Source organism: Parambassis ranga, chromosome 10, assembly GCF_900634625.1.
Source record: "Parambassis ranga chromosome 10, fParRan2.1, whole genome shotgun sequence".
In the NCBI taxonomy this organism is placed as follows: Eukaryota; Metazoa; Chordata; class Actinopteri; family Ambassidae; genus Parambassis; species Parambassis ranga.
In genome coordinates, this window is record NC_041031.1 from 20,729,509 (window position 1) to 20,743,700 (window position 14,192).

The 14,192-nt window shown below is 41.3% G+C and overlaps 1 protein-coding gene and 1 non-coding gene across 2 annotated transcripts; both read right to left on the reverse strand.

Moving 5' to 3' along the window:
* Positions 1-2,339: 2,339 nt before the first annotated feature.
* Positions 2,340-2,412, reverse strand: trnav-uac (transfer RNA valine (anticodon UAC)). The gene has a single exon. It is a non-coding gene; the product is annotated as a tRNA-Val (tRNA).
* A 1,649-nt stretch (positions 2,413-4,061) lies between these two features.
* Positions 4,062-12,530, reverse strand: slc25a48 (solute carrier family 25 member 48). Its single transcript, XM_028416822.1, has 7 exons — positions 12,318-12,530; positions 10,361-10,404; positions 10,102-10,173; positions 8,903-9,155; positions 7,745-8,032; positions 6,140-6,273; positions 4,062-5,085 (listed from the first exon to the last, which is right to left on the reverse strand). Exons 1-7 carry the CDS (start codon positions 12,370-12,372, stop codon positions 4,981-4,983), a joined length of 951 nt encoding a protein of 316 aa, XP_028272623.1. The 5' UTR covers positions 12,373-12,530; the 3' UTR covers positions 4,062-4,980.
* Positions 12,531-14,192: the final 1,662 nt, after the last annotated feature.

Below are 14,192 nucleotides of genomic sequence, written 5' to 3' on the forward strand. Positions count from 1 at the left end.
CTTACTCACCAGTTCAGCACCCTCTGGCCGAATAACAACATCAAGGGAAGATCACTGCAACATCCAGACATCTGGGCCACAATCAGACAAATAAACCCATGTTAGCAGTTGCCGGGTACTTTAAATTGAAATTAATAAATTATATATTAATTTGTTCTAGTTTTACGAACCTTTTAGTTTAGTCGTCTTCTCTTGTTCATGTCTTCACCGCCACAAAATGGTTAAATGTTTAAAATGAAATGCTGCATCAAAATTGTCAAGTCAAATTCGTCAAAGATTAAATATCAAAATTATTCATTAAAACCAGTGATTAGTTGCAACACTTCAAGGGGGGGAGGGGGTCGAATGGCATGGCAGCCATGTAAAAACCAGCAAAATAAAAAAAACTTTGTCTTACCTTCAGTAGATTTCCCTAGAAGGAATACATGCCATTGTAACAACAGGAAAAGCAAGAAAAGACAAAGTCAGAAACAGGCACAGAGGCCATGATAGACTGAGGACAGACAGATCATCATCATTTCAGTTCAGCAGGTTCAGCAATCTGCATTACCGTATATGTTGACTCTGGCCCCGAGTAACACATTAACATCAATGATCAACATTTATTCACAGATCTTTGCCTAAAAATCTTAACCTAACAAGTGCATGTGTGGCGCATGAAGTGAACACGGGTGATCGGAAGTTGATTGGTTGAGAGCTATAAATTTTCCATTTCTTCCTGCTTAAGTCGAGTCTGATGGACTAATGGCAAAAATCAGTCGGACTAAAGGACTAACATACCGGGAGAGAGTGAGGAAGAGAGAGGAATAGAAGCGAAAGGCACAGTGGCCTTTTAACCCAAGAGTTACAAAACATTTCTGTCTTACTGTTGGTTGATTTGCTTGTTTGTAGATCATACTAAAAAAATAAGAGAAAGAAAAGATAATTAAATAACATTAAACCTTCCAATGCATAACTATAATACTTAAAGTGTAAGAAAAAACATTTTAAATTTGGCTTAATTTGAACAAATCAGTAAAAATCTGAATATGCAGCCCACATTTTACACTGTATTGGAAAATTAAAAAAATTAACACTGAAAAGAATCATTCAATAATAAAACATTTGCATTAGAAAACTTGATGTTTAGTGCGCTGCAGGTTTACCGTTAGATCCTAGAATTCATACAAGTAGAATGGCAGCTCTACTATGGAGCTAGCTTCTAGACTAGGGCCAAGAAACTCTTAGCCATTAGCATAGCTATGCTGCTACAGGCGTATTAGCCTAACAAGCTAACACACCTGACAACAATTAGGCAATGCTAATTAGCGTCTAACGTAGCTCGCAATCAAGCAATTACAAACCTTTAAGTGGGAGTTTCAGCTTCCCTTTGCCGTTTGGACAAAACCATCCTGCCGTGTCCACATGTCCCACACACCGTGGAGCGGAAGTCTCATGTCCTCACCTGTGGTAGAGAGAACCCCCGCAGAGAATCGTGAAGTTCGTGGAAACCAAAACTTCTTCGTACTAGTTAAATGTAAAATGTCAGAGAGTCTTACTGTGAACTCCAGAGACGCCGCCAGCTCCACGCTCAAACTAATGGCTTGAAGTGAACTGTCTGCACGGAGGGAAGGTGCAGCTCCTGTGAGGGAGGCGCGCAGCTGCTGCTAATTACGCATCAAACGGGCACTCACGTAAACAACGCGATGACGTAGGCTGCGTGACTTCCGGGACTGACTTTTTTTTTTTTTAAATAGAGCAGGGAACTAGAATAAAATGATAAATAAATAATTCGTTATTGATCCCACCCTCGGATGAAATGGGGGATAGAAAGATAAACTAAAATTTAAAATGCAATAAAAAATTTAACAAAATAATTAAATATCATTTCATAAGATAAAATGAAAAGATAAACTAAAAACATTTCACAATTAAATTAAATTAAATTAAATTAAATTAAATTAAATTAAATTAAATTAAATTAAGGCAAGGCAAGGCAATGAAGCTAAGATGAAAACAATATAAACTAATAAATAACTTACTTAAATATTATGCTTATAAATACATATGGTCACACCGCCCTGAACGCATCCAAGTGGTCGACCCCTGGCAGTAGTGATCATGACAGCATAGGCTGAGCTGAGGCCTCTGCTAGGAGCAGGACAGCATCCTCCAGGCCAGGGCACAGCCCCTCTTCAGCAACCCGGAAAGAACATCAGCTGTGCAGTTATCTGTCTTGGCTGACTTTAGCTGTGAGGTTAGCCATCTTTCTCGTTAGTAGCTTTCTTTCTACAGGTTCAGATAGATAATAGCTGGATAGTTTATTGATCCTCAAGGGACATTCAGTGGGCAAAACACAGTGGTTCCACTGGGGCTTGAACCCAGGACCTTCTGCGTGTAAAGCAGACGTGATAACCACTACACTATGGAACCCTCTGACATGCTTACGCTTATGCTCAGTCTTTCCTTTACTTTTTGGTCGTTGTGAGCTTCTTTGCCGACTACGCTTTGTGTCCTGAGGATGGCGCTGAAGGATACCTAATCATAAGTTCATCATCATCAGAGAAATGTAATGTGTCCTAGGTTCTGCCATCAGGGATCGTCCCCTGACTAAAGTCCTGGATGGATCCGTCGGCGTGCTTTGACAAACAGAACAAGGTGGCCTAAGATGTTTCTGGACCTTTTCCTGCATGCAGATCATTGTTATTTGGGCTGGTTTGGTCTGGTTTGTGCCTCCCTGTGCTTTGCATGCAGGGTTTGGACCTTCAGCTGCACTGGGTCACAGCCAGGAGGGAAAATCACATTCATTTAGACTAAAACTGGAGGCAGGAAGTAGAAAAGGGGGCGGGAAGAAACAGCAATGGATGATGGGGGTCCAGCAGTGAGTGAGAGAAGAGACGGACTGATGACAGAGCGAGGCAAAGAAATTATAGCTGTGAGTGGAAGGCAGGACGGAGTGAGGAGAGCAAATCTTATATGCTCAGCTGTTACCTCCTTGACCTCCTTATCTGAATCTCCAAGGTCAAAGACGGGGCTTCTAGGTGCTGTGACAATTTACAGCAGGTCAGTGCTTTGCTTGATTTATGGCCTGACCCAACCTCAACCCAAACCCCAGCTGCTGCTGCTGCTGCTGCTGCTGCTGCTGCTGCGCTGGCTTCCTCATCAAGCAGCCTGTCAACAGCAGACTCTCATTTACATTTGAAGTGCCCTCTGGTCTGCTGTTTAGCCTCCGCTCATTAAGAGTCAACACAAGACTGTTATAAAGGGAAAAATAATCTCATATATAACCAGTAATGTTTACTTAATTATCTCCTTGTTGATGTAAACAGAAATTTCCCTCTCAAACTTTGACAGAAAACCTGAGTAAAAAAATATGGACATCTTCATCTCAACTACAGGAGGCCGGGACTGACTCCCATGTGACCAAATTCTGATCTGCACAGTAGCTGTCAGGAGCTTTCATAGGTGACGAACTGCTTTATAGGAGCTGTAAAACTACACATGGTAAAATATTTACTGTGTGAAGCGTCATAGGCCAAATATGTCCCTTGCACTGCTTAAAAGATATTGTGCTGCAACATGTCCACATGGGGGCGCTAATCAACCCTGAGTGACAGCACCTTACAGCTCCTTTTAATATAATTTTTTTAGCTTTGTCTTCTGCATGTGTGAGACTTTAAATCATTTTACATTAGAAAATAAAAAATAAAATACAATGTGTGTAATCAATACCTATATTATAATATGTCAAATGTCTAATTTCTGCTAATGGAATGATGAACCAGCCATAAATGGATCACTTTGTGTTAGTAAATGTCGCCCTCTAGTGGCCACTGCGTAACATCACAACTGCAAGCAAACAACAGTTTACAGTAGTTGTGACAGTTACCTTACGGCCTTATCTGCAGCCTGCAGGCAGAAGGTCAAAGGCAGGAGCCACGTGTGGGAGTCATGAAGTGTTTTATCTGGCCACAAGTCATTTATCTGGAAGCAGCTAGTCATCACATGACACACGGTCACATGAGCGGCGGCGGCGTGTTATTCTGAGAAGAGCAAATTCAGGGAAGACACAGAGACTCACATGTGTGCTTAGAAATTTGTATTTATGTACATATAAGATACTTCTGAGGCGCCATCATCTGGACCGGCACTTATTATATTTACACTTATTTACATTTAAAATATAAGATTAAGATTAAGAAACCTTTATTAGTCCCACAATGGGGAAATTGCAAGACATCACTTTAAAGGCATTCGGGCGAGTAGATTAAAAAAAATGGAACAACAGACATGTTTTAAAATGATACCTGTGTTATGAACTGTAAATGCTAATAACTGCACCGTGATGGCCTGCGTTCCAGTATTCAACCTTTTTATTGCACTACAGGAAATGTTAATGTGAAGTTAAAATTAACTTGTAAAACTCACTTTTCTTAATATAAGAAATACGACGATGGACCGTGACAACGGGTTCGCACATGGAGTCCACGTGCACGTTCACTTTAAAAACACACAAGCAGATCGCTGCGAGCTCGGATTATAGGCGCAAAAAAAAGTTCTAAATCTGCTGAGTATGAGTTAAAATGTGTAAAATCATTATGATCACATGCACAAGCTTGCAAATAAAATCTAATCTGCAGCAATCAAATCTGAAATAAATGTGCATTTGTTTGTGTTGTAACATGACTTATAAAAGCTCAGCTTCGTCTTCTGACGGATAAATAACTGGCACTTATTGGTTTTTAAGGCATCAATGTGAAAACCTAGATACACATTTTCACAAGTTGCTGTTAATTGTGACATTTCTTTTTTCTACTAATTATTATTGCTAACAGTGTGATACTGTCAAAAAGCCACAAAAGGAACACACACACACACATTTCAGTCTTTGTTGTGAGCTCAGCATTAAACCTGCTCTAACTCTGCACATGGGCGACTTTGGTGTCCAACGTCTAATTTACCAACAAACTGAGTGTGACTCCTTCACTGCCTCCTTTCATCCTAAAGACTTCTGAAGAACTGCAGGGAGAGCTCGTAGGTCAGGAACATGGTGGCGCTCATCGGGAAGCCTCGGATGGCGTTTACCGACGCTCCGCGGAAGAAAACCTGCACATAAAGAAAAATAGGTTTTTATTATATTTAAAGCAACAAACAGGAAAACAACAACATTTTGTTTGATGTGCACGCTACACTGCTGTTTGGCTCCAGAGCCGGTGCCTTCCTGAGTCTGCACTGGTTGCCTGGCAACCCTGTGGTTCTCTCCAGACTTCAGGAAACAAGACTTGTTTTCACCTTGTTGTTAAGTTCTTCTTCTTCTTCTTCCTTCTTTTTGAACATAAAAATACTTAATTTGAAAATATTTTTTTTCTCTTTTTGCTTTAATTTCCTTTTATATTTTAATGTAAAAATAAAGATTAAGATTTACTTTATTAATCCCTGTGGGGAAATTAAGTAATAAAAAAATAAAATACATCATATTAAGTTAAATAAAATTAAATTAGCTTTTCACTTTTTATTTTTATTGTTAAATTCAGGTAACTCACAGGACACAGTCTGGTCAGATAAATAAAATGCACTGTGCTCATTTTTTCTTTGGGGAACGATGTCCTGTAATAACCTGACGTATTGATCTGTGAGTCCACTTTCACAGAATCATCTTCAGGTATTGATCACTCCGTTCTGCTCTAGCTTGTTGTTTTGTAACCTCATTTTGAACGCAGGCCTGGATTCGGTCCCCTGCATGTCCCTGCATGTCCCTTGCAGCAGGTTTGATGTAAACTGAATGTTTTCATCCAGCAGACTGGAGGAGTTTGCTTGTTTTTAGTAGTGCGTGTTTGGATGGCTGCCAAACGTGTAGCATGATCGGGCCCCCGTCTGGATGTCAGGAGGAGTTCTGAGAAAGGACGCGTACACTGTTTTCTAGAGTTTCACCTTTAGCGACTAACCATCTGGAAAGAAGAGTTAGCAGCCAATGTGAAAATAAAGATTCTCTCCAGGTAAACAAACTAATAAAGGCATCACTGTACTGGAAGCCGGAGAGAAGCAACAAATCCAACTGGAAAGGCATTTTTTGTTTTTTTTGTTATTCTATGTTATTAAGTGCCCAAATATGATGCACTTTTTAGACTTTTTCACGTTTCTAAGAGCTGCCCCGGCTCACCTGTGCTCCCTCTGTCCTGTAGCTGTGGATGATGCAGTGTAGAATTCCCTTGTACTTCCTCTGCCGCAGAGCGTCGGCCTGTATTCGGCTCTTCACCACGTCGGCCGGCGTGGCTGTGACCCAGGAAATGGACCCTGAGGAGAGCCAATCATTAGCCGTTAGCTCCACATTCAAACAATATAAACAACAACAGAAACATTTCTTTGTACTTTTTCATGTAGATTAGTGCCTTAAACTGTGAGAAAAGAAAGAACTGCCTGGCTTCCTGAGGGTCCTTGAATGCATCACAAGTAGCTTTTAATTTTAAATATATATATATAATCCAAAAATTACATTGTTTGCACAAACAAGATTCTTTAAAGCCCAAAAACTCTGCTCTCTTTAGAGTAACTAGGACGCCATGAGTGACTCACTTGAGAGCAGCAGTCACATGACAAAAATCCATATTTAGCAAGCTTAAAAACTTTATTTTAAAGGCTGTAAAAAAAAAACCCCACAGGGCCCACACTGGTTATCCACGCTGCACACACACACACACACACATCTGCAGCCGTGTGGTTGGCTGTGAGCTTACACACCCCTTTCTGCTCTGTGCATCAGCAAACCTACACATTTCAGAGGAAACATTTATCTTTACCCCACCAACTCCAGACAGAATACACACAGAGTGCATGTTTCACCGAGGTGGAAAACATCTTTCATGATGTTTTTCTATTGAAATTCTGATTCCGGGCTGATTGTTCAGATACAATATTGAGCATCAACACATAGGCTCAAGCTTCAGCTTTTTTTTATTTCATAAATCTGATCTGCTGAAATAAGAAACGGCAACAGATGGACTGAATCATGGAGTAAAACGTGCCATTGTTCCGTGAGCTGCAGACTAACAGACCCACAGAGGTTTCTGGCCTTTATTCAAGAAATACATACCAGTTTGATTTTAGCTGGAAGTTTCCTGCTGCTCTGAGGAATCTGCAGCTGTACTGCCTGTTTCACTGTGACTGCACACACTGACACTCTGAAGGAAGTGTTTATTATTTATTAACCTTTAACACGTCGTATATGACTTTCATTTAACCGGGAGCGGAGGTTAGTGAGTCACTTTTCAAGATAGGTTACTAGAGGTTATATATAATGTCTTAAATGTCACAATTAGAAGAGTCAAATGGATAAAACTCAATAAAACAGTACTAATTCATGTTTGTTTTCTTTATCTTTAAGCAGAATTTGAATGTTCTTATGATTGATTATCTTTGACAGATGCACTGTTGTTGCTCATAAAGGGTTAAAGATTTCAAATCATGAGCTTGCATTGGGCGTTTTCCACCAGTTGACAAAGCCTGAACTCCCACAGCATCATGACCTCCGTGACATGTCTTCTTCAGGTCAAAGCAATGCTCTGAGTGAGACGTTTACATGCACTCTGTGGCTATGGGAATATTCCTGGTTACATGTGAAACCATGAAAGAATCATTGTTATTTTATGCATTGTGACATAATGACTGACTCTGCTCTGCATGGCATACAATGAGCGATGAGACTTGATAGCGTTAGCGTGCCGTTTATGCCAGGAATGCTATTAAGTCGAACTTTTAAGACTTTTACCTGCCAGCCCTCCGGCGAGCCAGATGGAACACGGGTGGGGACTTGACGTGGCGTCCGGCTTCAGCAGGTTACAGAAGATGCTGTATGGGATGAAGTAGAGCGCGTATCCAGGGACGTCCCTCAGGATCATGGCGCCGGCCCCCCTGTACAGGCCCTGAAGGCCCTCGGTCTGCAGGATGCTGCTGATGCAGTGGATGGGACCTCGGTAGAGTCTCTGGCTGGGGATGCTGACGGAGCGCAGAGGGATGTTGGTGCCGTTAGGCATGTTTCCAGCAAAGTGTAGGTTCTCTGTAAAAGCAGAATTTACACATAAGTTTGTCTGTGAGTTAATATTTTTGGGGCATTTTCTGTCCATGCAAAAAGTCTCAGATTTAAAACCAGATATTCAGATATTATTTCCACACAAAACACTGAAAGTCAAGGCCACTGTGCATCTTTGAAGACACAAATGTAAATGCTCACATGATCACAGGTGTGACAGGTGAGGTCTGCGGTCACTGTAAACAAATAAAACACCTGTAAATGTTTCACATGACGCTTTACCGTCACATCAACGTGCTCTGACCTCAGCTTTTTTATAAGGTTACTGTTTAACAGACACACAGACAGCTCCAACGTTCTAGGATCACATAAAGTCTGAAGATAGATTTTAGTCTCATAAAACACGATGTTTCTAGTCACATGACTCAATCAGTAATTCAATCATGGCTTCTCAGCTGCATGGACTGCAGAGGTTTTCGTTTTTTCTTCTTCTTTTTTGACAAAGTCATTCAAATTATTACAAATTAATTAACTAAATACTGGAAACACAATGTACTGAGAGGGTGAGTGTGGGGTTGATGTGTAACCCTGGCCTGACTTTGAACAGTGTCTGACGCTACGTAAGTGGACAGTTGGACTTTTGTCGATAAAAATGTTTAGAAATCTGAACACTGAAGCAGTCTTATCACAGAACGGTGCGTTCTGAACTGTGTCACATATTTGTCCAGCCCCTTTCCGGTCTGTTCCGGTTCTTTGACCATGACCTGCTTCATGATATGACGGACACTCTGATTGGCCAGTATGACCCTCTGAGTCCATCCATTTTCTCTCTCTTTCGATTTGATCCTTGTCTTGACTAAATTTACGGAAGCTGCAGTCGGGCTGTTACTGATTTACCTGCTAGAACAGTCTGCGTCTGCATCTGCAGTCTGATCTTGACCAGATCCACAGGCGCTCCCAGGCCCACTGACACCAGCCCAGTCAACATGCTGGCCACCGTCAGGTCCAACATGCTGCAGGGATGCCGCCCGTCGCCATAGCGATACTTGCTTATAAGTCTCTGAGTGTTACTGAAGAAGCCGAACACGACTGAGTTGTAGACCGTGATGCTGGCCAGAGGGAAGGACATGCCCTTAAAGAACCCCGCCACCTGCGAATCACAGAGATCAGAAAGAAATGAAGATAAAGAAATAAAGAAAAAGAACTGAAGGTTTTGGTGTGTGTTCTCTGAAGGGTTTCAGCTCAGAGCAACAATGCACACAATGAAAAAAAACACATTTTACTGTGGAAAATACTCTCTTATAGCAGGAGGGGAGTCTGGGTTTTAGGAAGACATATGTTGAAGCTAAAACGCAGCTTTCTGCTGCCAGAATAAATCCTCTGACCACAGAGAGGAGCAGGAATGTGCTGCTAAAGTTACATAATCAGAGCACAGCCACAAGGACAGCAACACTTTTTCAGACTCAGCAAAAAGTGACTGTTTCTTCAGAAGTTCAATCAGGTTTCACAAAAAGTTTTGCTTTAACATGTTAAACAACAGAACTGGTTCTTTAAGGGGATTTATATGATGTAAATGTTGGTGTCTAAGGAGTTAATGAGGCCGGCTGGATGCACTTTATGTTTAGCTGGGACTAAAAAACCAACAATCTCAGTCAGACCGCTTCCTTAATCTTTTCCAGGCTGTTCTCTTTCTGTGTAACTTTAACATACCACACCGCAAAACTATTTACATCCCCGCCCTCTGTGCAACTCCAGAGAGATGTCTGATCATCGCAGTTCTAAGCTACACGACCAGCACAAAGGTCCAGTCGGTTCTAAAAACGTGGAGTCAGTCACAGGATGAACTCTACAGAGGAACTCAGGAGGAACTGCAATAAATACTGTGCAGCTGTGACGAAATCTGGAGCCATTTTAAAGCAAAGCAGTGTCCATATATACTGTATGTAAACAACCTTTGCACACATCAGTATACTGCATTTACCAAAGGATGCAGAACCTGAAATGGACACAGCTCTGTTGTGTGACAGCTTGAGCTGTTGGAATTAAACAGTGCAGTGAATAGAGACAGAGAAGAAGAAGTTGAAATGGATGTGTACCGTTTCCTTCCTGTAGATGGTGAGCACACAGTGCAGAGTGTTCTTGTAGCCTTTCCCCGCCTGGAGCCGTGTCTGAAAAGAAAAAAAAAAATCATTATTTTGAATTATCCAGAAAAAACAACTAAATGTGTTCAACATGACGAATGAGCCTTGATTGCTGTTTGGAAATGCAGCCAAAGAGTCTTGTTGCTTTCTAACTATAATCAGGACATGATGGTTAGAAAAAGTTCAAGAGAATCCTGCTGCAGGTCTTAAATACCTTCACTGTGTCCAGCGGATGGCCCACAACCACACTGGAGGTTCCTGCAGCCAAAAGAAGAAAAACACACACACACACATGAATGCATGCATAAACTGAAGGAGAACAAACAGATGCATAAACACTGACTGTGTGCTGTTGTGTGTCTGTTCAGCAGGTCAGACTGGGCACCATGATGGGGCCTCGGAGGAGAACACGGCCTATTGTGGCCTTATTAACCCTCTGCTCCTGTCCCTCTCTGCTCTCTGTGCAGTGTGTGTGTGTGTGTGTGTGTCACTGCCTTCAAACACACACACACCATGGCATTGTATCTTTTGAAGAACTACAGTCTTCTATGCCCCCATTAAAGTTCCAACCAGGAAGTTATCGTCTTTGATTAGATCTGATTTTGTTTCATCAGCCAAAAGGCTAATTCTACAAACAGGGGGGGGGGGGGGGGGGGGGGGGCGGGCGGATGCAGGCTGCAGTTCATGTAATGGCCACAGGTGTCACTGTTCTCTGAGGATCCGATAAAGATCTGAATCTGGACATCAGTTCTGCAGATGTTTGTTGTGGATGGTGCATTTCTGACTATAAACCTTTATGAGTTACAACAGATAAGCTGTGAAACCACAGTGAGGCTAAAAGGAAAAGCATTTTTTTAACCCTTTGTTATTTTCTGCCATTTTAATGTTTTTAAAGATATTTTACTAAACTTAAACCTTCTTGTGCTCCCCGAGTCTGCACGGTCAGGTATTTCTTTTCATTTGTTCTCTCTTTTTATCCTTAAGGGTCAAAAGCAAACGACAGTCGTATTTTAATTTAATTCACAGCCAGACAAAGAGAGAACTTTGCCCCAACAAAGAAGTTCTGTTGTCACAAGAACACAATGAAGAAAGAGACAGTCTGGGTTCCAGCAGAACACAGCATGTCTTAACCTAACGACTGTCGTTAATTAATTCACCCAAGACAACGAAAGGCGTCTTGATTCAGCAGTTTGCATCCACAAGGAAAGATTTGTTTATTTTCAGTGGTAACGGAACAACAAGAAGTAAAAAAATCAACAGATATGTCATTTTATTTCAGCACCTTTTGACTTAGTGATGCATTAAAGTTTCAAAATCCATTCAACAAATTAGATTCTCAGTCATCCAAGTTGAAGATGTCCCATTCATCACAAACTGAATGAACACTTGAGCCACTGTTTTACCTAGGTTTAGTTTTGTGTGTTGAATGTGACAAACATTTTAAGGAACACACATTACATATCAGCACTTTTTAAACTTGCTATCAGTCTGAGTTTGTATTTACAGTGGAACACACTGTAGTTCTGATCCATCACAACAGTCTGTGGTCTCTGTCCCACACTTTGAACACTGATATTAAATTCATATTCTATTCTGTTCTGTTACATAAGGATGCATCATATTTTCATCACAGAGGAGATTGTGCTGTTATCTACTGGACAACAGCCACCAGTGTTGGGGGCCTACATTTGTCTGTTTATTATGCAACTAACATGCAGCTGCAGCAGCAGCAGCGCCCCTAGTGGTGGATCATGTTCCTGCATGCATTCAACCCTAAAAAAGATTTTTTTCTTTTTAGTTTAGAAGGCTTTTATCATCTTTTTTTGCAGAGAAACTCTGCGTGGAGCAGACTCATCAAACCTGCAGCTTTACTCCAACAGAGGCGTTCAATAGTGTGGGAAAGCGGAGGGTGGAGGTGGAGGTGGACTCTCCATTGTTTACAATGGATGTGGATGCATGAGGGGCTGCAGAAAACTTTCCGCTGTGCACAAACGGTAGCGTCTAAAGAGCGTGTGTGTGTGTCTGTTTCTGGATGTGTGCATCCTGATTTAGTCTAAATAACAATGAGTTAAGAAGCCAAGAAAGATTGCCTGCAACCTTTTCCACAGACACCCCCCCCCCACTCTGACCCTCGCAGACACTGAAAATAAAAAGATCACAAATGCACTCACCGCCGATCCATCCCGCAATAAAATCATCCAAACGAATAACCTTTGAGGTCTGCATCTTCACAGTGAAACTCTTCAGCCTCGCATCAGTCCGTCAGCCAATGAAAAACTCCCAGAGCGTCTCAGCACAAAGTGAAGAAGAGGAGGAAGAAGAAAAAGAAGAAGAGCCTGATAAGGAGCGGTGCATGTGCGTCCCTGATTTTTAAAGAGTGAGCCTCGATAAGAAACACAGCCCAGCAGGTTAAAGGCAGCGACCAATCAGAGCAGAGTTTAAATCTGCGCGACAGCCCTGCCGGCCAATCAGAAGCGAGCGTACACAAAACTCTGCAGCCTATGGAGAGGCCGTCATGGAAATGAGCCATGAGGAGGCAAACTGACACACACACACACACACACACACACACACACACACAGAGGGAGAGAGAGAGAGAGAGGTGGAGAGAGTCTACTGCAAACTTTTAAACTTTTCCATTGAGGACTGCAGGCTCTGTAACATACACTCCAATTCAGAGGGCATATTTGATCATTTTTAAAGAGAAAATTAGCTGGCAAAAAATAAAAATGATAAAACCTTGATTGAACTTTTTTTTAAATGATCTGGTATAAGCTTGACCCTGGATTACACATACGATGTGTGCCAGTTTAACAAATCATTTTAGGCTGCATCTTTCACCACACACAATGTTTGCCATAAACAAACATTACAACAGATCAATCTATCTATACTCTATCTGTACAAGTGGCTCTATGATGACGTTAATTATGCAACATCATATATTTAATCCAGGGTCCATTCTTATTTTATTGTATTTAGTCCCATGAGGTCCATCAGAGGGTGCTGTAAGGATGTATCCTAAAACACAGAAGAGCTGTATTTTAGCACTTTCTGTTCTCTTCTCTCGTGACGATGCTAAATATGCTAAAATGCTAAATGCTAAAATAATGTTGACTTGGTTTAGTAGCTTAAAAAGAACTTTGCATTCTGCACTTTGAGCTTGTGACATGCCATCCAGGTGATTTTCAAATCACCTGGTTTACAGAAAGCTGGATGACATTTGATGCATTTATTGATTCAGTATTCAGTCACTGAGGCATCAATCATTTATGTGACACGTCACTAACTACCTGGGAGTTTTTTTCCATGATGTCTTCCAAGTTAATCTTTATAACTAGTTCTCCCTTTGGGGACTTTTGTCCTTTTGCTTTCGACCTTCAATTAATTATTAAAAAAAAAACAATTTGATGCAGAGATCCACTTCATGAGGTCACCGCTTGGTCATAATAACATAAACCAGAACGAACACCAAGTGACCCAGAGGAAGGTTCAAACTCACACAAAACCACCAATAAAGTTGTTGTCATTTAATATTTTCAGGAGTATTTTAGCTTCTATTGGAATAATAGAGTCAGAACAGCACTTTTTCTTTTAATTGTAGGTGTTTTAGGAGAACAGGAGTGGGCTCGGCACAGAGCCATGCACCAGTCCTTAGTGTGACGAGGATGAGTATTTATCTGTCTGCAATCTGTTGCAGAGCTTTGGATGTGAACCAAAGGTTTCCTCACAACGTGGACCAAAGGTTTCCTGTCTGGGATGAGACTGATGAAGAGCATCCACCGTGTGGCAGGTGATTCCGTGTTATGTGTCCTCTCTAATAGTGGGGTCAAATGGATGGGTGGAAGGCTGGTTCCAATGTGGTGCAGGACTGTGTGATCATCAATATGAGTGCAAATAATATGCGCTGAATTAAACTTATTTCTTAATATAACTTTTGTAAACATGTAAAAAACATACAGTCATTTCCATGACTGGAATAATCACAATTCCTGGATGCAAACTTATAAACAGTTGGAACATTTTAGCCGACAAAAAAGCCTGAT

Excerpts from the sequence above, each read along its gene's own strand:
- slc25a48 (XM_028416822.1), bottom strand. The coding sequence starts at position 12,372 with ATGCAGACCTCAAAGGTTATTCGTTTGGATGATTTTATTGCGGGATGG. Across the intron at positions 8,033-8,902 it reads GACGCAGACTGTTCTAGCAG|AGAACCTACACTTTGCTGGA; the intron begins GTAAATCAGTAA and ends CTGCTTTTACAG. Across the intron at positions 5,086-6,139 it reads ACAGGACAGAGGGAGCACAG|GTTTTCTTCCGCGGAGCGTC; the intron begins GTGAGCCGGGGC and ends CTTTATGTGCAG.